Genomic DNA, 23,403 nt, shown 5'->3' with positions numbered 1-23,403 from the left:
AACATGTTTTTTTTCCCCTACAAGGCATATTTAAGCAAAATAAATTAACAATAAATAAAATAAATAAATAATAAAATAAAAAATAATTAATAAAACACTCATAGCCATTGCAGATGCCTTGCCGATCGGCTACTATAAGAAGGTTTTGAGTGCTATACTGCCAATACATTGTTTTTCTTTTGCTTATTGAGTGGGGTGTCATTTTATTTATTGTTTTTAATATTATTGTAAATAAAAACAGGTTAACAATTCCTTTCCCCTCCACCCAAATAGTTTTAAGCAACGTGACTACAGCTACTTTCATTCAAACTTGATTAAATAAATCACAATAAAAACAACAGCTACAGCACAGTAACAGCTACCAGAAGCCACTGGGGCTCCGCTTCAGAATGTTCCCCCCTGATTGACGTCTCCGTCAGCCAATCAGAGAAGAGGAGCGGGAGACATGCAGGTCGATGTGAGCCGAGCTGAGGTTAGATTGTATGGAGCATTATCTCGCCTGTCTTCTCTGCACAGCCGTGGAGCAGGTGCGTGGACAGACACCGGAGTGAATGAGTAAGAAAATCCCTCCTGCCTGCTTCCTATCGACCGCTGCTTTTGGACCGCGGGTGCCTGAACTGGATCGGCTAAGAAATTGCATCCAGAAGTCTGAACAGGTACCATGCGACGTGCGACTGGACGCACAGCGGCTCGTTGGTCTGAGATGGACTGCGTCTTTTAGGAGTCATTTCTAGACGTTTTCCGCGCCCGGTTTAAATGAGTTGCTGCTTTTATTTGTTGCGCGCTTGATCATGTTCAACACGTTGCCTGGCAGCGAGGCTGGAGCAGGTCACAGGTTCACTACACCCAGACTTTAGGTAAGCACAGTGTCCTCATCCTCTCATATTCACACCCTGCACTGGGTAGAAAAATGTGACCACATTGCTAAATGCAATGACAACCCTAATTCTCTTGACATGAAGGCTATAGTTTTATTATTCAGGTTGCCATGTGGTATATTTTAGTTCAACTAAGAATGGCAGCCTAATTGGTTGGCTGTTGCTGTGCTGCTATTCACGTCAAACGCGTCAACTAATCGGGTAATCTTTTGTGACATAGAATACACGATGCAGTGTAAGTATTTTATAACGTTTTTATAAATGTTCCACAGGACTCCACGCATTGTAACCTTGATAAAAGAAAAAAAACTGCACTGCAGTGAATGGCTTAGTGGCTTTACAGAGATCAGCTCCATAATCACCTTCTGTTCCGGAGAGGATTGTGTAAAGAAAACATTTCTCAGCCCTGTTACCTACTGTCTGCTGCCAAACATATACTAAATGTGCCTATGGCAAGACAAATTAGTGTTTAATCCAGGACCTTCCTGCGATTTGCAAAATTATTCATACTTTTTGAGATGTTTTGCATTTTGTTACATGGCAACCTCAAACTTTTATGTGTCAGACCAACACAAAGTAGCACATAATGGTGCACTAGAAAGGAGAACGATACATTGTTTTCAAATATCTTGGTTTAATTAAATGGCTTTAGAAGTCACCTAATTACTGTGTAGTGCTCACCTGTATGTAATTTAGATCAGCCCATGGAAGCCCTGGTTTGCTTTGATTGTGCCCTTTGTTGTATCTGCATCGATGGGTCCGGTGTCTCTCATCTTCCTCTTGACAATACCACAGAGGCCAGAGTTTGCTGGCCACTCAAGCAAATAATGCTACTAAAGCAAAGTAGCATTATGGTCGCTTTTGGTACCCGTGGCGGTGTGAGCAGGTAACAAGTCCTGTTGGAACATGTAACTAGCATCTCTTTAAAGAGGGAGGCAATAAATGCTCTAAGATTTCCTGGTGGATCGCTGCGTTGACTGTGGACTTCAGGAAAAAACAATGGATCAGCCACCAGCAGATAACATGGCAACCCAAATGATCAGACTGTGGAAACTTCACACTGGCCATCAAACGACGCAGATTGTGTACTTCACCGCTCTTCCTCCGGACTCATGGACCTTGTTTTTAAAATAAATTGAAAACTAAACCTTCATCTGAAAAAAGATGTCAGACCATTGAGCAACAGTCCAGTTCTTTTTCTCTCTTCTGATGTCGTTTCTGGTTTTTGGGGTGGCTTGACACAAGGAATGCGACGCGTGTAGCCCTTCGACTGCTCCTAGTGGCTCTTGATGCGCTGACTCCAGCCTCCGCTCACTCCTCGTGAAATTTCCTCAAATTCTTCAATGGATTTCTCACGACAATCCTCTCAAGGCTGCAGTTTTCCTTGTTGCTGCTCCCTACCGCACTTTTTCCTTCCACTCAACCTTTTCTGACCCAGTTATATGTACTATTTAAAAATTTATGGGAAACTGCATTTTGGATGTGCCTCAATTAGAAGCCATAATTATGATCATAAAAAAATTATTTATAAATATTTCTGTCTAGGTATAAAGCTTCTATATGAAATATGAGTTTCACTCTGTGAAATGAGGAAGAAAAAAATATAGATACGATATTCATTCTCTTCAGCCGTGCTCACACAAGTCTTGACTAAGCTGTATTTGGATTCAGGGCAGCAAAAAAAATAAAAAAAATGAATAGCTGTGGTCTGAAGCGACAAACTTTGCACATTCAAATTCTATTTTCTTCCTTATCTGTGTCATTTTTCTCCCGAGCTAACTGTCACGGTTTCATTGTCGAGTCTGGCTGCGAGGCTGTTCCTATTATTTCACAGAGGAAACCAATTTGCTAAGCAGCCCTTCTGTATCATACGGCAAGCGGAGCCTCTCCCGTTGAATAAGTGACGAACGTGTAATCCAACTTGGAGAACGGTGTCAGACGTCTCACAACAAAGAGTGCTGCCTGCGACTCAATTAGTTGTCACTTGAGGAGGCGGTTAATGCCCGCTGCTCGTCATGAAAGCAGAGGAAGATTTGGCCTTATAGCGTTAGAGAAGTTTTCCCAGAGCTGAGATATTATTCCATTGCAGATGATTGGAATAATTTAGTCAGGCGTCCTTGGACAAGCCTCGAGGAAGCTGCTTGCGGTGCGGTTGGTGTTTATATGCTCATTGTTTTTTTTGTTTTTTTTTACCCCAGATGCATCAAAGCAGGAGCTGTGGGCTGTTATCAGGCATGATTTAAATATTAGCATTGATCTGTTTACAGTGTGAGTGGAGGTGAGATGCCACGTGCAGCCAGTGGACAGGGGGTGACTAGCTTTTTGAGTTTGCCCAGGGCAACAAGCGTCAGCTCCTCTGAGCATGTAGACAGGGAGCTCGCAGGACAATATATTTTTGTGTCGGTGGAGCCTGAGTCATTAGCATGCTGCATGAGAAGCGTATGGAAATTAGTTTGAGATTTTCTGCAGAAAGCGCTGCAGGCGTTATACACTGGTAAAATGATTAGGGAGGTAAACATGCTTGCAATATATCCACAGATGTCATCTTTTAAAGCTAAAACTATCTCAATTGTATTGATCAAGATTTAGTGTGGAAAAACAAAACCAAGCAAAGAACAGGAGTACAGTTAAAGAGATGCTGTGTGATTGACAGACAAAGTAGCGCAAAGCTGATAAGTGGATGGAAATGGATACATGGCTTTTATATCAAGGTCAACCAGTTGTTTTTTAAAAAAAAGTCATGTAATTAGTTAATATAGTTCCAAGTCTGAAGGCCTCACTGGTTTGCGGGAGAACATTAGTGAAGAAACATCTTTATGAAGACAAGGAGTGTCCTCCTTCCTCCATCCATCCAGCAGCTGTTGAGACTTTATAAGCATCTCTGCTTCCAGCAAACTCACATCTCCACAGTATTTTTATTTAAATTTTTGTCTCCATTCTCCATTCTTGTAAATAGTCAGCTGTTTTCATATATAAATATAATTACAGATTTTGGTCACTGCTTGAAATCACCCTACTCAGTTGCACACCTATATATATATTTTTTGATTATGGTATTTTTTTTAAGAATAAACGTCATTTTTTTCATATGTTGAAATTTCTCCCTTTCTGCCCAGTCTTTATATATATATATATATATATATATATATATATATATATATATATATATATATATATATATATATATATATATATATAATTTCTACATGCTTCAGATTGTTTTTCTCTTTGCTGCTGGGACACATGAATTCCCCCACAGAGAGATAATAAAAGGTAATTTCTATTTTATTCTAGTTGTCCTGTCAACAGGGTATCCCACCTGAGCTGTTGATCTCTGCAGCTCCTCTGGAGTTACCATGGCCCTCCCGGCTGATTCGCATCCTAACGGTCTCTTTGCTCAGTATATCATTTTAGGCAGGTGGCTTGGAAGTTTTCAGCTGTGACATGCCCTGTTAATTTGTTTTGATACTGGTTTGAAAGGTGATCTGTGAGATAATCAGTGCCTGGTATACTGTTTTATAACCCAAAACGTTCTCAGTGGCCTGTCTGCTGTGTGCGTTGGTAAATGTAGGATCCAGCAGTTTTCACTGAAGGAGCTCTCTAGCAAGTTCTTGCATGCGGTGGGAGACAGTCATGCCATTTTTGCTAGGGTCTTTCTGTCTCCCACTGGCTGCACTCTGTTAAGGGGGCATCCTAGGATACTGCTGGTCTTCCTGATAAGCTTATCTAACGTTTTCCTCTGAGCTACACATAAGCTGCTGCTCCAACAAACCGCACTGTAGAAGATGGCTTTTGCCACCACAAAGTCTAAAAAGGTCCTCAGAAGCTCCCCTGACACTCCAAAAGATCTCTCTGTCCTAAACAGGTAGAGTCTGCTATGGGGCTTCCTTTAAAGAGCATCAGTGTTATGACTCGAGTCCAGTTTATTGTTCAGGCAAACATCCAGGTACTTATGAGAGTCCTCTATCTCAATGTCAGTTCCCTGGATGATTACCGGTGTCAGCTCCTTGATTTTCCCCGTGTTGAAAGTCCACTCCTGCTTGTCCCTCAGAAGTCCCAGCTTGATGGCATTAAAAGCACAGGAGATATCAAATAACATGATCCTCTCAGTGCCTAAAACCCCATCAGCTGTGTACTCTACAAATCTGGCCTTTAAAGAAGAGTGGCAAGATCATTCAGCTGTTGAAAGAAAGCACCAAAATGTCACCTTTGCATTCTCCTCAAGCCATATATACCAGGACACAGTGAACACATAGAAGGAGGTGCTCTGGTCAAATCTGACCGAATTGTAACTTTTGCTGCACAACACCTTGATCAGACCATTACCATCTTTATTAGCATTTATATACCTACTGAAATTACGATACTAGTGCAATATTATAGTCAGGATGTTGTGCATACAGCTCCCAATTTATTGCGCATCATTAGGACCATCCTCCTTGAACAACTGCTGCTTTTTCCTTATAAACACCTGAAACAGCCACTGCTGACTCGTGAACTGTCCTAGATGTGGGGCAGCAAGACAATGTCTCGGTCTTTAGATCAGTCAGGAGCAGAGTAGAGAAAAAGCTACACGACTATATATGTATGACACAGTCGTCAACAATTAAAGGAAACAGCAACGTTGTAAAAGAAAATGAAAGGCCTTGTGAAAACCTCCCATTTAGCAGCAAAACCACAGAGATTATGGCTGGAGGATGATTCAACAACAATATGTATCGATCGATAGACATATCAATGATAGAAAAAAAGGGTCAATAAAAAGCTCAATAGCATAGCAGTTTTCCTTCCATTTGCATTCTAGCCATGTTAGTTAATACTACAGGCAATATATTCTCCCAACCAATCACAAACACAGACCCAGGAATGCTCCGCCCCCTTCAGAGAGTTCAAAGAGAATGCATTCTTTAAAAAAAAAAACAAAAAAAACTTGCAGTTCTGGTAAAAAGCTGCTTGAATAAAGGATTGAGTTTGAATTCAGTGTTTGTGTCTTTATCTAAAAATAGGTCGCTAACCAATAGCACAAAATGGCCAGGGCTGCACCTAAAATATATGTTTTGAATTTGTTGATTATTATTGATATCAATATGATTTTTTTCTCTATTGTCCAGCCCTAGCAGAAATCCTTGGGAACAGCAAAACATGGGGTTGGCAGCATCATGCTCTGGGCCTAATTACTTCTTTGGATAGGTTCCTTTCTTTTCCAATATTGATAAAATTATGAACAGCTCCCTATACCAGTCACTTTTGTCCCAGAACATACAGATGTCTGCTAGAAACCTGAAGATGGTGTCGGGATTCAATTTCTCAGTCTCCGTGTCAGGTTTGGGGGGTGTGAACCCGAAATTAGCCAACACAGAGTACGTTTTAAAAAAAAAGGTTTATTGAAAATGTTGAATGCTGACAGACCAGGAGTTGCAAGTAGAACCACACTTGACCAGAAGCAGAATGAGTACACAAGGACTGGGACCTGGTCTGAGCTGATGACTGACGGCTGGTGACAGAGGAGAGGACTGAGCTTATAGGATGGTGACAGATGGCAGAAGGCTGAGGGGAGTGGAACTAATTAGTCCAAAACGTCCAAGAATATGACACTCTGAGCATGCATTGAACTCACCAATATAATGGATTCACTAGTGAATAATTAAAGTTTTGGAATGACTTAGCCAGAGTCTACAACTATATATCTGCCAGACAATCTGTGGGGTCTCCTGAGGAGGGCTGTGGAGAAGAGACGTCCTCACAGTCTGATGGTTTTGGAGAACTTTTCCTGAGTAGATTGGCCAAATATTGCCAAGTGAAGATGTGACGATCTAAACCAGAAAAGACTGAAAACTGGTATTGGATGTTGGGATGGTCAATAAATTAATATTTAAAGATCAGGTTGTTGCAGCTTTTTAGTTTTACATTTTACACTCTTACAGATTTGTCAGTGTTGGACTATGTATTTACTGTGGTGCTGTTTTTCATCACCAATGCGAGCATTTGAACAAGGGTGTGTAAACGCTGGAGATTGACTGCATGTTTGGCATCAGTGTGAAAGCCTCTTATTTTTTTTTATTTTTTTTAAGTATGCATGATATTTAATGGCTGGGAGCGTTTTTCCATCATTCTATTTCTATGCCGATTATGCTTTCATGGGGATTTCAGTCAACAAACACCCATAATTTCAGCCAAGTGGAAATCCTGTTTGGTAGAAAATGTTATTTATCATCTGAAAATATTGCGAAAGCCCACGTTCTTTGCCAGATAATATTTAACCTCCACAAAGTGCCTTTGATATGAAAGCTTCGCAGATGGTTATTTCTGCTCTCCCGATGAAGTAGGGGAAGTCTGTTAGGAGGAAATGAACGTCTCCTCGTCATTTCAGACAGAAGAGGGGGGAAAAAAAAGTCAGTGGTCACTCCAACTGAGGAAGTCCCTTGGTTTTGCTTATTATTCTGAGTAATTAGTAGATTCTTGTGCTGTTCTTGGTGAACAACAGTTAGACATTTCCAAGATAGCAGTTTGTGGATGTGATTGAAAGGTCCTATGTTTATCCAAAGCAGGGGTGTCAAACTCATTTTGGTTGAGGGGCCGCATACAGCTTAATCTGATCTCAAGAGGGCCACACGAGTAAACTCATTGCAAGATTAAATAGAACTAAAAAATGTGGACTTGTTGATTTTTATATTAAATTGATTTCACTTTTACACAATATATTATGAATAACCTCAGCGTTTTTAAGAAAAGTATGTGCAATTTCAACAATACTTTTACTCAGTTAAACATTTACTTGTGCATTATGCATAAGAACTGATCACAGTGATTATACAATGTTGAAAAACATTTATTCACATTTTTTTGGAACTTAAAAACACTGTCCTGCATGACAAAATACATCAAACAGATAAAAATTAAGAAATGATTTGAATTTTTCCACACCTGAAGCTTAATCTGCTAATTAAAACACAGCGCCCCTCGTGGACAATATAGGAACTGCATATTTTCAATTAAATGAAGTACATGTTTTTTTCAATAATTGTTTTATCATTCTCTTCCTTTTATCTTGTCCACTTGTGAAAGTCAAATCTGATGAGCTCTTTGTGGCATCTTATTGCCACATTGCCAGACAGGACACTGGAAAAAAAAAAAAAAAAAAAAAAAAAGATATATTTTTTTATAATGATAATGCATTTAGCCACAGGGCCGGACTAAATTGTTCGGCGGGCCGGATGCGGCCCGCGGGCCGTTTGTTTGACACCCCTGATCTAAAGGGACATTTATATGTATAGACGTTTTCCTGGATATAACTTTTTGCATTTTGTAAACTTGGCGTTGGTATTTTAGCCACACACATGTCTTTGGGACTCAGATGGACATCGATTCTTCCCTTTTTCTGGCTTGGTTTGGCACCACTGTTCTGTGTTTGGCAAACGGGGGTGATCTCCTCACATAACTCAACATGTTGCATCCACCTGTTTTGGCATTTGATACAATTAACTGCCTTGTTGTCTCCGATGATAGGAGCTCACCTCTGCCAAATAGGCTGTGCCCAGCCCTCCTAATTGTGATGCTGGCATTGCACAGAGACCCACGGGAAGCTGGTTTGGACCTCCAATTGATCATAGTTCTGAAGAGTTGTGTGCAAATAAAAATAGAAAAACACAACTAAAAACTAAAGTTTTTAAAATGATAAAAAAAGAGGGAAAATGTAAACCATGAAAAGTTATAGATAATGATTGCTCTAATGTTGAATTGGGCGGATACCTGAAAACACGTAAACTGTAATCAAATTAGAATAGGACACACGTCATTGTCCCTGTAGGGAAATTAGTTGTTGGCTCTTAGTTGCACTCCTCAGGGCTTTTTCATTACAGCAGAACAACAACAACAACGGTTCCCTCCTCTCCCAGAGCAACAAACAGATCACTTTCCAAATGAATTTTACACGTAACATGAATTATACGCACATACCACTTCATCACTTTAGCTATTGCACAATCCCTGTGGTTTAAGCAGTGTGGTTGGACAGTTTGATGGAGAAGAGCTCTATAGCTTTACCAGGCAAAAAGGGTTCCTTCATGAGCCTTTTCCCATCGGATCATGTTCCAAGCTCAAATTTCACCGTACCTTGTGTTTTATGTGATAGGGCAACACAAGACAGCACGTGGCTGTGAAATAGAAGGAAGATTATCAGAAATCTAGCTAAAAAACTGAAATGTTTGGTGTGCCTTTGTACTTAGTCCCATTTTCTCCGATACCCCTAAATAAAATCCAGTTTAAATGCCTTCAAAGACCATCTGACGACTACATAGAGCCCGCCTGTGTTATTATAGCTGTTCTGTGAAGGTCTTGGAGGTTGGTTGTGGAACAAACATCATAACGAAGACCAAGTCACAGCAGACAGGTTAGGGAAATCCAAAAGTGGGCTGTTTCAATCTATCTGCAAAGGTATGATATAATTCAATTCAATTAAATTCAAATAAATTCAATTCAATTTTATTTATATAGCGCCAATTCATGAAACATGTCATCTCGAGGCACTTTACAAAGTCAAAATCAATCATATTATACAGATTGGTCAAAAATTTCCTATATAAAGGGAACTTCACACTTTTCCAGAAGCAGCTATCCGCCTAATTTGACATGTTGGGCAAGGTGAGCATTAATCAGAGCAGCACCTAAGAGGCCCACGGAAACTCTGGAGAGGCTGCTGAGATCCACAGCTCAGGTGGGAGAAGCTGTCAACAGGCTATTCATTACTTGTGCACTGCACATACCCGGCCTTTGTGATGCAATGACCAGAGGAACGGCATTGTTGAAAGAAAGTCATAACACCCAGTTAGAGACCCCCCGTTTTAAAGGATACAGCAAACATGGAGAAAGGAGCTCGGTTCAGATGAGAAGAAAATCAAACGCTTTAACCTACATGCAGAACTGCATGCTTGGTGGAAAACCTGCACTGCACAGCACCCTGAGCACACTATCCCCACGGTGGCGGGGATGCAAACGCATACCACACATTTTAGATTTTTTTTTGTAAACAAATGAAACGCATCCTGAATAATGGTTCAGTTAAATCCTTAAATGTTGAATTCTTTTCCTCCCCCCCGTTGTGTTCAGCTGTAGTTTATCCTTTCTCAACATTTTGTTTTATGTTAAAAGGGAGATAAACTATTTTTCTCTTTCCGTCTTCCTTTAGGATGATGCCTCCTGGCCACACCTGCTGCGTCTCACCCCCTCCTCCTTACCCCCACCTCCGGAGATCAAACACCTCTCTAGCTGTCTGAGGCGTCCAAGCCCCCTCACCTCCATCCTTCTCGTGTGTTTGTCTTCCTGCCTGCCTTCCTTCCTTCCCAGAGGTGATGCGGCGGTTTGTTTACTGCAAGGTGGTGCTGACCACCTCCTTAGTGTGGGTGCTGGTGGACGTTTTCTTGCTGCTGTACTTCAGCGAATGCAACAAATGCGACGAGAGGAAAGATCGCTCTCTGCTCCCTGCCCTCCGAGGTGAGTTCACAACCTTGCTCACACCTTTATTTCAGACTAACCTGGAGGAGGCGCAGCATTTCAGGCGAAGTCTGAGAGTGAGTCAGTCAAGTCTGGCTTCTGTCACCCATTTCTTCAGTGCCAACAGTGCTAAATAATGTAGGTTAGAAAATGACGTGTGGTTTGGTTTGTAATATAATAAATCTGGGAAAGGGTTTTGGAAATTAAATGGAAAAAAATATAGAAAATGCAATTAAGATCTACAACAGAACACATAATTACTTATACTTCTGGCAGATTCAGGTTTGAAGTGATGTTTTAATTTTTACCGACATGTTTCTTCTGGTAATATTTTGGATTTTGGAAAATATGAAATATTTTGGAACCCGTGTAGGAAGCTAAATATTAGGGTGATAGCAAGGAAAGCTTCCAACCGCAACGACATGGAGCTCATCCCCAAAGATAAATCATCAGATATCCAGTTAAAACATGCAAAAAGCTGGTTGGCAAATAAAAGACAGATTTGATTGGTGCCAATAAAAAGTTAATTACTGATTAGGGTATTAGTAACTTTCAACATGCTTTTATTTATCAATATGTAAATCAAAACAAATAATTTCCTTGATTAAAACTGATTCTCCTTTTTCTATTTGTTTATTATCTTTTGAGAAATTTTCTGTAAACACAACAACAAAAAAAAAAAAAAACTGAATCTTCCTGTCCTCTGTTTATTCCTATTTTGTTGTAAACCTAATGTTATAAATTTATTCTCATAATTTACAAAAATAAATTAATTAATAAAAATTTATTATGGCCATATTTGATTTAAGAAAATAAATTACTGGCCATTGAGGAGTCAATTTCCACAACAACAGCAGCAACAAAAATTTGACTAATTTCACATATTTGCAAGAAAAAAACTTGGATCTTTTCCACAATTAAAGGCATAAATTTGCTATATTAATATATCTGACATTGTAAAGTCAGAAATTTGGATCACCATTTGGATTGTCTTGCGAGCCCCACATGGTGTCTCGCCTCCCACTTTGGGAACCCCTGGCTTAAGGGACCATTTCACAGGTAAATGTTGCAAGATTACGCAATTGTTGACTTATTTTATGCAACGCTGTTGCTGTAAAACCAGTGATTGCTGCCTTGTGTTTTTTTCTTCTTGTTTCAGACTGAATGATTAGTCTCACAATAGCAATAGAAACATGGGGTATTCATTTAGACACAAGAGGGAATTTATATATGTCTGAATAATATTATGTGAGAGAACATAGAGCACGACTGAAGAATAGGGATATTCTAACTTTCAATGTAACCATAGCTGGATACAGTATGTGACAGCAAAGTGAGCACAGATGATGGAAAATCGATGGTAATTCTGATCTCCCACCCGCTGCAGCATTTTGTAAAACTGGAGTTTTTTTTAAATCAACCTAATTTAATCTCTTGCAATAATATTTGGTTTAAACGTCAGAAGTTGATTAATTCAATTCAATTCAATTCAATTTTATTTATATAGCGCCAAATCATGAAACATGTCATCTCAAGGCACTTTACAAAGTCAAGTTCAATCATATTATACAGATTGGGTCAGATTATACAGATTGGTCAAAAATGTCCTATATAAGGAAACCAGTTGATTGCATCAAAGTCCCGACAAGCAGCATTCACTCCTGGAGAACCGTAGAGCCACAGGAAGAGTCATCTGCATTGTACATGGCTTTGCTGCAATCCCTCATACTGAGCAAGCATGAAGCGACAGTGGGAAGAAAAACCACCCATTAACGGGAAGGAAAAACCTCCGGCAGAACCGGGCTCAGTATGAACGGTCATCTGCCTCGACCGACTGGGGTTACAGAAGACAGAACAGAGACACAACAAGACAGACAAACAAGCACAGAAGCACACATTGATCTAGTAATCTGTTCTACATTAGATGGTAGTAGCGGGTGAGCCGTCTTCTCTGGATGATGTCACAGTTAACAGAACGCCAGACCAGGTGTACCTACTATGAAGAAAAAGAGAGAGAGCAAAAAGTTAAAAGCTGAAATGACGACAGTCATTTCAATGTAATACAATGCAAAAACTGGAGAACAGTAGACTGAAGAACAGTAGAAATCAGTAGAGTGAGAAAATTAGACCCTGATGTCCTCCAGCAGCCTAGGCCTATCACAGCACAACTATAGAGATAGCTCAGGGTATGAGCCACTCTAACTATAAGCTTTGTCAAAAAGGAAAGTTTTAACATTAGTCTTAAAAATAGATAGGGTGTCTGCCTCACGGACCAAAACTGGGAGTTGGTTCCACAGGAGAGGAGCCTGATAGCTAAAGAATCTGCCTCCCATTCTACTTTTAGAGACTCTAGGAACCAGCAGCAGACCTGCAGTCTGAGAGCGAAGTGCTCTGTTAGGAACATACGGGGTAATCAGAGCTCTGATATATGATGGAGCTTGATTATTAAGGGCTTTATACGTTAGAAGGAGAATTTTAAATTCTATTCTTGATTTAACAGGAAGCCAATGAAGGGAAGCTAAAATTGGAGAAATATGATCCCTCTTGTTGATTTTCATCAGAACTCTTGCCGCAGCATTTTGAATCAGCTGAAGACTTCGAACTGCATTTTGTGGACTTCCTGATAGTAAAGAATTACAATAGTCCAGCCTTGAAGTAACAAATGCATGGACTAGTTTTTCAGCATCACTCCTGGACAGAATGTTTCTAATTTTGGCGATATTCCGGAGGTGAAAAAAGGAAACTCTGGAAACCTGTTTAATATGGGATTTAAATGACATGTCTTGGTCGAAAACAACACCAAGATTTTTAACTTTATTACCAGAGGCCAAGTTAATGCCATCCAGATTAAGGGATTGATTAAGAACTTTATTTTTTGAAGACTCTGGCCCAAAGATTACAACTTCTGTCTTGTCAGAATTTAAATGCAGGAAATTTAAAGTCCTTAGGTTAGATTAGGTTCCTATTGTTTGTCCTCTGGTCCTAGCTTCACTTTAGGATTAATGTGTGGGCATCTCAGAGAACATTATAATGTCAGTTTGTCAATGATGGATGCAAAACTAACTTTAGGGCTCTTTTCCACTCGCTCCTCTGTAATGTGAATGTATCCACATACAGCATTAATTCTCCCAAAATTTGTGAACTTCATCTGCTTGTTTTTGAGACTAAAAATAATATTAATTTCCAACCCATACTTTCTGCATATTGTGCAGCCTTCTACATCTTATAGAGAACTACCATTGCACCCCTTCCTCATGTGTCAAGCTGTTAGACCTCATCCCCAGCAGAGAACCACCTGCTGTGAAAAACATGCTTTAACTACAACAGACACTCAGGAAAAAGTCCAGAGCAAAAACGTACAGGCATGCCCTGGAAATCTCTGGCACATATCTGTGATTTCTTTCCCCCTCCAAGATGATGATTTTGAGATCTAATGTGCAGAGTTCAGCTGTAGCAAAGCCTGATTCCTCACATGCCCTCAAGAAAGCAGGTTGCCACGTTTCATAAGAGGCTTACTAATCTGCTTTTAGGTTGGAACGAGGTAGAGCCGCCGGCGACTGGTTGATACCATGAAAAAAGTAAAATGCTACACTGTAGTTAGTTTGCATGTAAAATGGATCAAGTCTGAGGATTTATTGAGCATTGCAAAAAATCTGCGAACATTGCCCGTGTAAATTACACTTTCTGTTCATCATTTGCCATCTGCTCCGATTGTGCATCTTATTCACAAAGCAAATAGTACCAATGAGTTAGATTTGGAAACCTTCCTATCAAGTGCAGCATATGTTAGCAATTCACATTCTTTTTGCATTTTATTTTGGGTGTTCACACCTCAGTATAAATATGACTTACCATTACAAACATTAACAAAAATGAAGAAGACAGCCACATGATACATACCTTTTTAAAGGTTTCCTTAAAAACAATTTTTTTTATTTTTTATTAAAGTAAAACATTTTGTCAGGTTAGACAATTGTAGCATGTACTCTAAACAAAACTGTAAATTAGTGGTTTCTAATAATTGTTACTTTCACTACATCCTGCTATTATTATCAATAATGAATGTAAAAAGTAAAGTGTGTTATTTTTCTCCTGGACAGCAGAGAGCTGGTTGGGCTCTCTTCCCAGAAGGAGAGTCAGGTCACCGCTCATCCTGTTTTCTAGTTCGGACTGTCCTCTGTGCAGCCAGCCATGCTGCTAAATTAGGACATTGTTTACAGAAATCTTTCATTTGAATTTAGATCAGTGGCCTCTGGATACGAATCAGTTGTATTCTTAAAAAAAAACAGACAGTAGGATTTTTTAAGTTTTAAAAATGTATTTGTATATTAGAAACATTATTTGCAATGATCTCAGAAAGTCATCTATGTAGGAACGGTTAAATTAAACGTTCTGTGACACTTTTGCCCTATTTTAGTGGACTGGGTGCTTAAATTTTTCTTCTCCCTGTTACCAACAACTTTCAGGAGACAATAAATATTCCTTGCTGAATAAGTGTTGCTACTGCCCCAAATGACTGAATAATGCCCCAATTTAAGATGGTGCATGCAAAGAGAGGTAGAACTGTTTGGTGAATTAGACAGACTCATACACTCTGGTTTGCACCCATTTTGGGTGTGCACGATACATACCTAGCTATAGGGATTCAGGGCCTCAAGATGGTCAAGATTTTAGGTTTGACCTCACTCATCTGATGTTTTTGTTTGATATCAACTAAAAATGCCTGTAAATAAATATTGACAAACTATGTCCACGGATTGCATTAAATGTTCCTTAAATGCCTTACTAAAGCAGTATGAGAATCTCAGGTATGAGATTCCCATGGTATGATGATCTTTATCCATTTCATGCTATTAACACAAAAATATAAAACAAAACTGTAGAACTAGATCTAATTTCTTATATTTAAAAAAACAACAATTTCCTGTTGCAGTTATATATATATATATATATATATATATATATATATATATATATATATATATATATATATATATATATATATATATATATATATATATATATATATTAGTGATGTTACGTTATGTGCCGAGGCTTCGAGGCGTGTGTCGAGTAATGGAGGGGGCGTTTCCGTGAAGCGCGTATCGAGGCTTGCTTCATTTAGGGGAGGAGCCGAAAACGATGACGTCCGAAGCCTCGCTGGCCGGCTGTACCACGTGACTGCTTCGGGAAGTTGTTCAGATGTTGGCGCAGCTTCGACAGCTTTTAGAAACCCGACAGGCTCCATTCAAAATGTGGGTTGTTGTAGGCGAGTTGCGGTCAGTTGAGAGAGTGGATAGAGTTTTGATAGTTTGGATAGCAGAGTTTGGATAGTGGTTATTTAGTTTGAGACAGTTAGTTTGGTGTTTGGAGAGTTTAGGAGAGAGAGAGATAGATAGATAGATCAGTGCTCTCAACTATCACGCATTGACCGTCACTGACTTCACACGGTCACACGCAAACATGGCATTTTTCACGCATAAAAATCCCAACGCCCATCTGGGCAGCGGACGATAAAAACTCCGCCTTCTGCTGAGATGTTTCAGCTTCTTTCACAACTTGTGGCCATCAGTAATTCCTGCTGCAGTTCATGTTAACAGAGCAGCAGGAAGAGCGATCAGAGTTATGAATAATTTTAGTCTTAACAGTGGTGAAAGTAAGCCGGTAAGGTCCTGTACTACGTACGCAGGAGGGGAAGGGGCGGAGGAAGAGAGCTGCTGCCAGATATTGCCTTCATTCAGAACCAGTGATGGCTGCACTCTGGATCATAAAACAGTTCTGCTCACCAGATGCAGTTTAAAACGCTACGTCTGGTTATAAGTTGTTTTTATTAATTCTGCATTTTTTAACTACATGCACCGTATTTCTGTGCCTCAGCGCTTCGATGCGCTTCTGCCGTGCACTTTTTTCAGGTGCGCAAAATTACGTTACTTGTAATTTGGGTGTGCGCTCTCATTTTAAAGAACTTGTAACATCAGGAGGCTGATCTCAGACCGGTCAGCTCCTATGATCACTGTATAGGAGCCCTTTAGAGTTTTTATTTATGCATTTCCACCCTGTTTATCCGTCGCACGCAGCGCACCATCGGGTAAAATCCTCCCACCTCACCGCCCAGAGCGCACTGAGGAGAGCAATAGAGATTTGTCTGGTCGACTGAGATGAGAAACCTGTTGCTGTGAAAGGTGATATAGGTTATAAACTGTTACTGTCTAGAATTGCATTGAGCTGAAAGGAGGGAGACATCAGCAGCTGGATCGTGCGTAAAGACGCAGCGGGAACCTCTGTGTGCTTCAGTGTTGCTGCTGAGGGTAAAATGTGGGACCGTATAGTACTGGGCTAATCATCGGTCACAGTACCCCAATCTGTACATACTTGCACTTATTTATTTATGCACCCCGGCATCATCTGTGCCATGTGAGCGTGTCTTTTCAAAGGTTGGAGAAGTAGTATCAAAAAAGAGAAATCATTTGAAACCAAAAACTGTGAAGAAATTGTTGATTCTTAATAAAAATGCATGAAATCATCCAAGTTACACAAGCAATAGCCTATTCACTACCCCCTGCCTAGTTCCACAAGCACTTTCACTGTCCTCTGCCTGATTAAGCCCATGCCATTTTTCTAGAGTCACAGAAAAACATTATTACACAACATGCCATATCATGTCACTACTATTTTGGGAATAATTACACACAGAGAATACATTCAAACAATATTTTATTGTACACATGTGTTTACAAAATTTATGTAGACAAATTATTTCGTTCTACACCTTCTGTGAAGTCATTCCCAAGAGCCATAATAGACAAAAATGATATGCATCACACGTGTTAAGATACAGCTGGCTGTGATTATACAACTTGCCAGTAGGTGGTGCTGTGTGCACATGAACCGTCAAGAAATGAACCTTTTCTCGAACCAGTTGGCTGAGTGGTTCAATGCCTCATGAGGCTTCATCTCGCCATCACTAATATATATATATATATATATATATATATATATATATATATATATATATATATATATATATATATATATATATTTCTTTGTAGAAATGTAGAGCAAACACTGTTTCAGTGATGGTTTTCATGTGCCAACTTTGTTGGAGGGTTTGAAGGAGGTAGAGGGCAAAACAGGTAATGACTTTAAAGGTTAATGAAGGTAGATGGAAGGAGTTGACCAGGTAATGGCGGCAGAGAAAGGCAGATGACCAGAATACAGAGCCGATGAGTCCCCAGAGAGGGCATAGCCAACACTTTCCCACACAGCACCAGAACAAGGAACTAGTGAGGGCTGGGTGAGCGCAGAAACCACAGGATAGGCATGCTAAGCACACAGGCACTGCAGCACAAACATACAGGCAATGAATTGAGACGTTCTGGCACAGAGTGGTTGAGTGAGGCAGGTATATGTAGACAGAGTCCCAGGTGGAATGGCTTAGAGATAACGAGCAGCAGCAGGTGTAACTGATTTAGTGATTGACTGGTGGCTGAGAGGGGCATGGAATGAGAGAGGATCAATCAGCCCCAAAAACACAAACAAAAAACCCAAATCGTGATAGAAGACTACATGTGCAGAGTTTGGGTCAAATCGTACTCTGAAACATCGATACATCATTACCTGCTGATCCAGCTCTAAGCCACCAGAGCATCTCACTTGATATTCAATACTCTGGGCGACGAGACGTTTGTCTTGGAGGTGGAAAAATAAAACCATTTTATGCGATAACTTGCATCCCTTTTATAAAGAAAACACCAGAAAAGACAAAGCATGGGCTTAAATTGCCGAGAAATTTGGTCTAGGGCGTTGGTTGGGCTGGGGGATATTGATCTATGCACCATAGAAAAAACAATGATCATTATAAAAACTTGTATTGTTTTTACAGCAGGACAGAAAATTTGAGTGGGTTTTGAATCAGGAACTCTCTTAAACAGTAGCTTTGTTTACATGCACAAAATTTCACAGTCAAATTAACATGTATTCGGATTGGAAAACAAAAAAATTATCGGATTTTACCATTTATATGGGAACACGATTAATTAATCTGATCATGATGTGCATTTATATGCACCTGGCTTTATTTACAAAAGAACCGCTCTAACATGAGCAGTTTTCAAACCACAGAAGAAGTATTTCCATCTTTGCTGAACAACAAAAAACAAAAAGCAGTAATGTACAAGTTTGTCTTGTGAGCGCCCAAGCTGAACTTGCACCAGGTTCTGATTATGGTTGAGGCTTTATCCAGCTCTCAAAAGCCAAAAAAAGGCATATCATGTCATATATTAGAGGCATATGTCCTTTTAAAGTGTGTAAAGTGGCTAAAACTGTGCCTCCTGTAGCGAATGTTGATTTTTTTAACTATGTAGTAACAGCATCCTGCCACTAGGTGTCAGTTTTCCCACAACACATTAAAACAACCCAGAAATGTCCTAAAAGAGAAAATGTGATGCAGAATGATGATAGTTAAAAGTGTAACTCACCCCAATCTCAACTTTTTTGCAGATAAACTGTATGAACTGGGCCTAAGGGTGCTACTTTTTATGTTACTGTGCATTTTTTTTTATTTCTATGTGAACTGAAATTAAATTCTGAAATCAAAAGTATCATCTATACACGGGCAACCGGCCCTTTTTAATGACTTCATGATGCCAAAGTGGCCCAGTAAAGAAATTAGTTTGACACCCCTGCTTTACATGCATGCCGATCAGATTGTCAATCGGATTACAATTTCATTCTGACTGAACTTAATCTGATCACAATATTCCGATTGCGTTGTTTGCATAATGTAGCTATTGATGCTGGAAAATAGGCGGGATCAGATGTTCAGGAGGGTCTGATCCTCAGTTGTTTGATGAAGAGGTCCTAGGCCTCGTGAATTGTTTGGTGGGATATCTGATAACTGGGATTTCCTCCCACAGATGCTGCACTGGTTAGCTGCTAGGTTAAGGGTGCGGCCGGATGGGACTGATCAATGTTATGAGTTCAGAATGGTTTAGGTGGGTAGCAGGTATAAAACAAAAAACTAGTGTAAGCCACCAAGATTTATGTCATTGTTTACTTGTAACTAACCTGTAGATAAGATATTGTGCAGACAATGTTCCCTGATCCACAAAGTGACCTTAGCTTATTTACTGAGTCCCCCCCCCCCCCAGTTTAAACCGTAGAAAACAGGCCATTAATCCTTTGCTACTATCACCAGGTGGATAATGATCTTTTTAAAGAGTTTCCTCCTGAAATTCCTCATTAGAGCAGGCAAAGTGTGACAACACTGCATTTAACTGTCACTGTAATGAAGTTTATCATCATTTACTCCTCATTACTCCGCTTAGCTAAAAATTAATGTTCTACACACATGCCGGGGGTACAGTTGTTTGGTATGAGTCTAATAATATATGCAGAAATGGACCTTTAATGGTTTCTGCAGTGAGAATCTGTTTATTCTGTCATTTTGCATAGTAGAGGCATGTCTGTTTTTTTTTTTTTTAATAATATAATGCCAGCAGTGTCGGATTTGCAGGCAGGAGGGTTAGCACAGCGGGTAAAGGAGGAGAAGGTAATGGATTGAGCATATGAAGGAGCTTCCAACGGTGCTCGGCTACACAGAACCTTTTCTGTAAAGTAAATGAGACTGAACATAGCTGCAGGATGTAGGAAGCCCTGTTATGAAGGACTCGGCAGAAAATCTGCATGCAGATTGGTGTTCATCTTGACAGGCCAGCTCAGGCAGTAATGAAGTTCTCAGAAGGCCTATGAATATAGATACAAACATACTTCACATTTATTGGCGTCTGTGGTAAATATGTGTGAAAACACTGAAGAGAATCCTCTTTAGACTAGAAATACCTTGTGAAAATTTGGGCTCCTGGAATGTAGTGTAGTTGCATCCATCCATCCATTAGTCTGCCTATCCATCCAATCCGTGATGCCGTTTTAAAGGTCCTTGCAAAAGTATTCACCCCCCCTTCGCATTCTTCATGTTTTGCAGCCTAGAATCAAAATGGATCGTTTGAAAGTTAACATAATTGAATTTCCATTTTGAAGATGTCTTCTGTGAAACAACCCCAAAATAAGGCAAAAATAACAAAATATTGAGTATGTTTTAGGTCATTGTCCTACTGGTAGGTAAGGCCAGGGGAGTTTATTTATAAAGCACTTTTCAGCAATAAGTGCTGCACATGAACAAAACAAGAAAAGAAATGGAATGAAAGCATTACAGAGACAGGAAAAGCATTGCAGAGGCAAGCGCATTTCATTGGAACAGCAGCAGGTCAGATACAGTATAAGACAAGCTGGAATACAAACTTCAACACTAACAGTTAATGGCAATTCTAGCCAAATGTGATTTTAATCGTGATTTTTTTGTTTTAACTCAGGGTTTCAGCGCTTTTACAGTCCTCTGGGAGTTTGTTCCAGATAAGTGGATTATAAAGGAATTGGTTCTGGTTCTGGTTCTGCAGAGTAGGCTGGAGCCAGAAGACCTTAGTGGTCTGGAGGGTTGATGCACTGATAACAAGTCTGTGATGTATTTAGGTGCTAAGCCATTCAGAGATTTATAGACTAACAGAAGTATTTTAAAGTATATTCTCTGAGCTGCAAGGAGCCAGTGTAAGGACTTTAGAACTGGGGTGATGTAATCTACTTTGTTAGTCTTAGTGAGGACGCGGGCAGCAGCGTTCTGGATCAGCTGCAGCTGTCTGATCCACTTTTTAGGCAGACCTGTGAAAACACCGTTGCAGTAATCAATTTGACTAAAGATAAACGCATGGATTAGTTTTTGCAGATCCTTCTGAGTCATTAGTCCTTTAATCCTGAAAATGTTCTTCAGGTGATAAAAGGCTGACTTTGTATGGATGTGCCAAAAATTTCTCCAGTTGAATAAAAGCAAAACGGAAGTAATAATATTTGGACCAATAGAGGAGCGATCAAAAGTTAGCACACAGCTTCAGCTGCTTCGGCTAAGAACCACTAATCAGGCCCGAAATCTGGGTGTAGTGATGGACTCAGACCTGAACCTCAAAAAGCATCTAAAGACAATTACATTGATTTCTTCTAATGAAGAAGGTGAACCTCCATCCCAGAATCAGATCCCAGGCAGACTGATGCAGGTTTTGCTCAAGAATATCCCAGTATTTAGCACCATCCATCTATCCCTTGGCTGTTGCCAGTTTTCCAGTCCCTGTTGCTAAAAAACATTCCCACCTGCATCACTGTAGTTGGTGTTCTTGGGTGAGGCGATATGTTGGGTTTGCACCAGAGCATGAGTTTGCAAACCCGACGCTATGTCTCTAAGCCACTTTTTGGTGGCAGTAAGTTCAATTTTAGTCTCATCTGACCAGAGCACCTGTTTTGGCAATCTCAAAACGTGCCTTCTTGTTATTAAAGCTAAGTGATGGCTTTTTTTCCCCATAAAGCCCAGCTCTATGGAGTGTCCAGCTTACCATGATGCTATGGACAGATACTCCAGTCTCTGCTGTGGAGCTCTGCAGCTCCTTCAGGGTTACCTTTGGTCTCTGTGTTTTGAAGGTAATTGGTTGCAACAGAACTTTTAAGAGGCCTAATTAGCCAAAGAGATTGATATATATGCAGGTAACAATGTTGATTTTTTATTATATATTTTCTTCTCATTTCTCTTCACCAGCTTAGACAATTTTGTGCAGATCCATCACATAAAATAAGACAATAACAAATTGAAATGTAAGAAAATGGGTAAAAAAGCCAATGGGGGTGAATACTTTTGCAAGACACTTTACCAGAACGTGACCACAATTGCTTGCCGTACATTTTCATCATGTGGGGACCTTTTTTTTTTGATCTGTGTGATTTCATACTACAGAGCGATGGTTTGAGTTGTGCTCTGAAGAACAGGCATTCAGCTCAACTGTGGTGCTGTGGCCATCAGATGAGAGCTGATTTACAAACGGAGACTGTCAGCAACAATACCAAGAAAAGAGCGGGGTCAGCTGGGGTTAACAAAATGGCCAACATCAGTCCATTTCAACAAAGCGTTTCTGTGTGGAATCCTCTTAACTGTCAGTCCTGCAGCCAGTGTCCAATGTTGGCCTCTTTCATGGAAAACACTGCCTCTGTTTTCAGGGATTATTTGAGGGAGAGTGGGGTAGAGCGGCGTCATAAATCCATGGGATGTTATTTACCTTTTGTTGAAAGGAGCTGACACCGTGCTGTAGCAGCAGCGCTAATCTGCTGATGTTTTGCAGGCAGAACTGAAGCAAAACGTTCCCATGAGGGCTATAAGCAACTAAGTGAACCTTTTGGCTTTTAAGCTAGAACTGGCAAAGTCTAAGAACTCATACTTTCCCCTAAATCTAAATAGATCATCTGTGAATATAAATATAACTGTCGGGTTGTACAGTGTTTAATGTCCAGTTAGCTCAACCCAAAGCATTAAGGGGAGTTTAGCCTACCATACCTGTTCTAATGGCTTTACAGTGTTTCATATTCACGGATGTTTCAGGAAACAGATTGTTCTTACAGATTTCACCTTCACACACTTAAAATATGTGAGGTGTCTGTGAGATTTTCTATATCAGCATACAAAAAAATATAAAGGTAGAGATGCAGCAATCTGAGATTTGTGAATGGTTTTTAATTTCTGTTTTTTAAAAAATCTTTACCCACTTTTACTGATCTTTAGTTGAGTCAAAGTTCTCCCTAATAATAATAATGAACATCGTTCCATGTCTTCTCCATTTGTGTTTAATGGCTCTCATGTTGGTCCTGCAGCCTTAGAAATGGCGTTGTAACACTTTCCAGACTGACAGACGTCAACAACTTAGATCTCTTCCATTTTTGAGTTTTCGTTGATCAGGGCATGATGTGCCACCTTTTGAGCTTTTTTGGTCTACTTCGATTTGCTAGACAGGTTCTATTAAATTGATTTAATCTGGCAGTAATTTACCCTTGTTGTGCCTCATGAAATAAAGTGATAAATATAAAAGATGTTATGGTCAAATTTTAACAAGTAGGACATTTGTGCTCTAACCACAAGGCCACAATTAAGGGGAGTGCTGGCCTAGTGGTT

General features: G+C 39.9%; 1 protein-coding gene across 4 annotated transcripts in view; it reads left to right on the top strand.

The window, feature by feature from the left end:
* Positions 1 to 434: 434 nt before the first annotated feature.
* Positions 435 to 23,403, top strand: part of galnt13 (UDP-N-acetyl-alpha-D-galactosamine:polypeptide N-acetylgalactosaminyltransferase 13) — a 60,842-nt gene continuing 37,873 nt past the window's right edge. For 2 of the 4 annotated variants that reach the window (XM_036139432.1, XM_036139429.1), the window contains exons 1-2: positions 435 to 857; positions 10,063 to 10,367. In XM_036139432.1, coding sequence (XP_035995325.1) covers positions 10,226 to 10,367 — 142 coding nt within the window. In that variant the 5' untranslated portion in view covers positions 435 to 857; positions 10,063 to 10,225. The remainder of the gene's footprint in view (positions 858 to 10,062; positions 10,368 to 23,403) is intronic. The other 2 variants (XM_036139431.1, XM_036139430.1) reach the window with 2 other exon arrangements.

This window comes from Fundulus heteroclitus, chromosome 7, assembly GCF_011125445.2.
Source record: "Fundulus heteroclitus isolate FHET01 chromosome 7, MU-UCD_Fhet_4.1, whole genome shotgun sequence".
Classification (NCBI taxonomy): domain Eukaryota; kingdom Metazoa; phylum Chordata; class Actinopteri; order Cyprinodontiformes; family Fundulidae; genus Fundulus; species Fundulus heteroclitus.
This window is presented reverse-complemented; position numbering and strand designations above follow the sequence as displayed.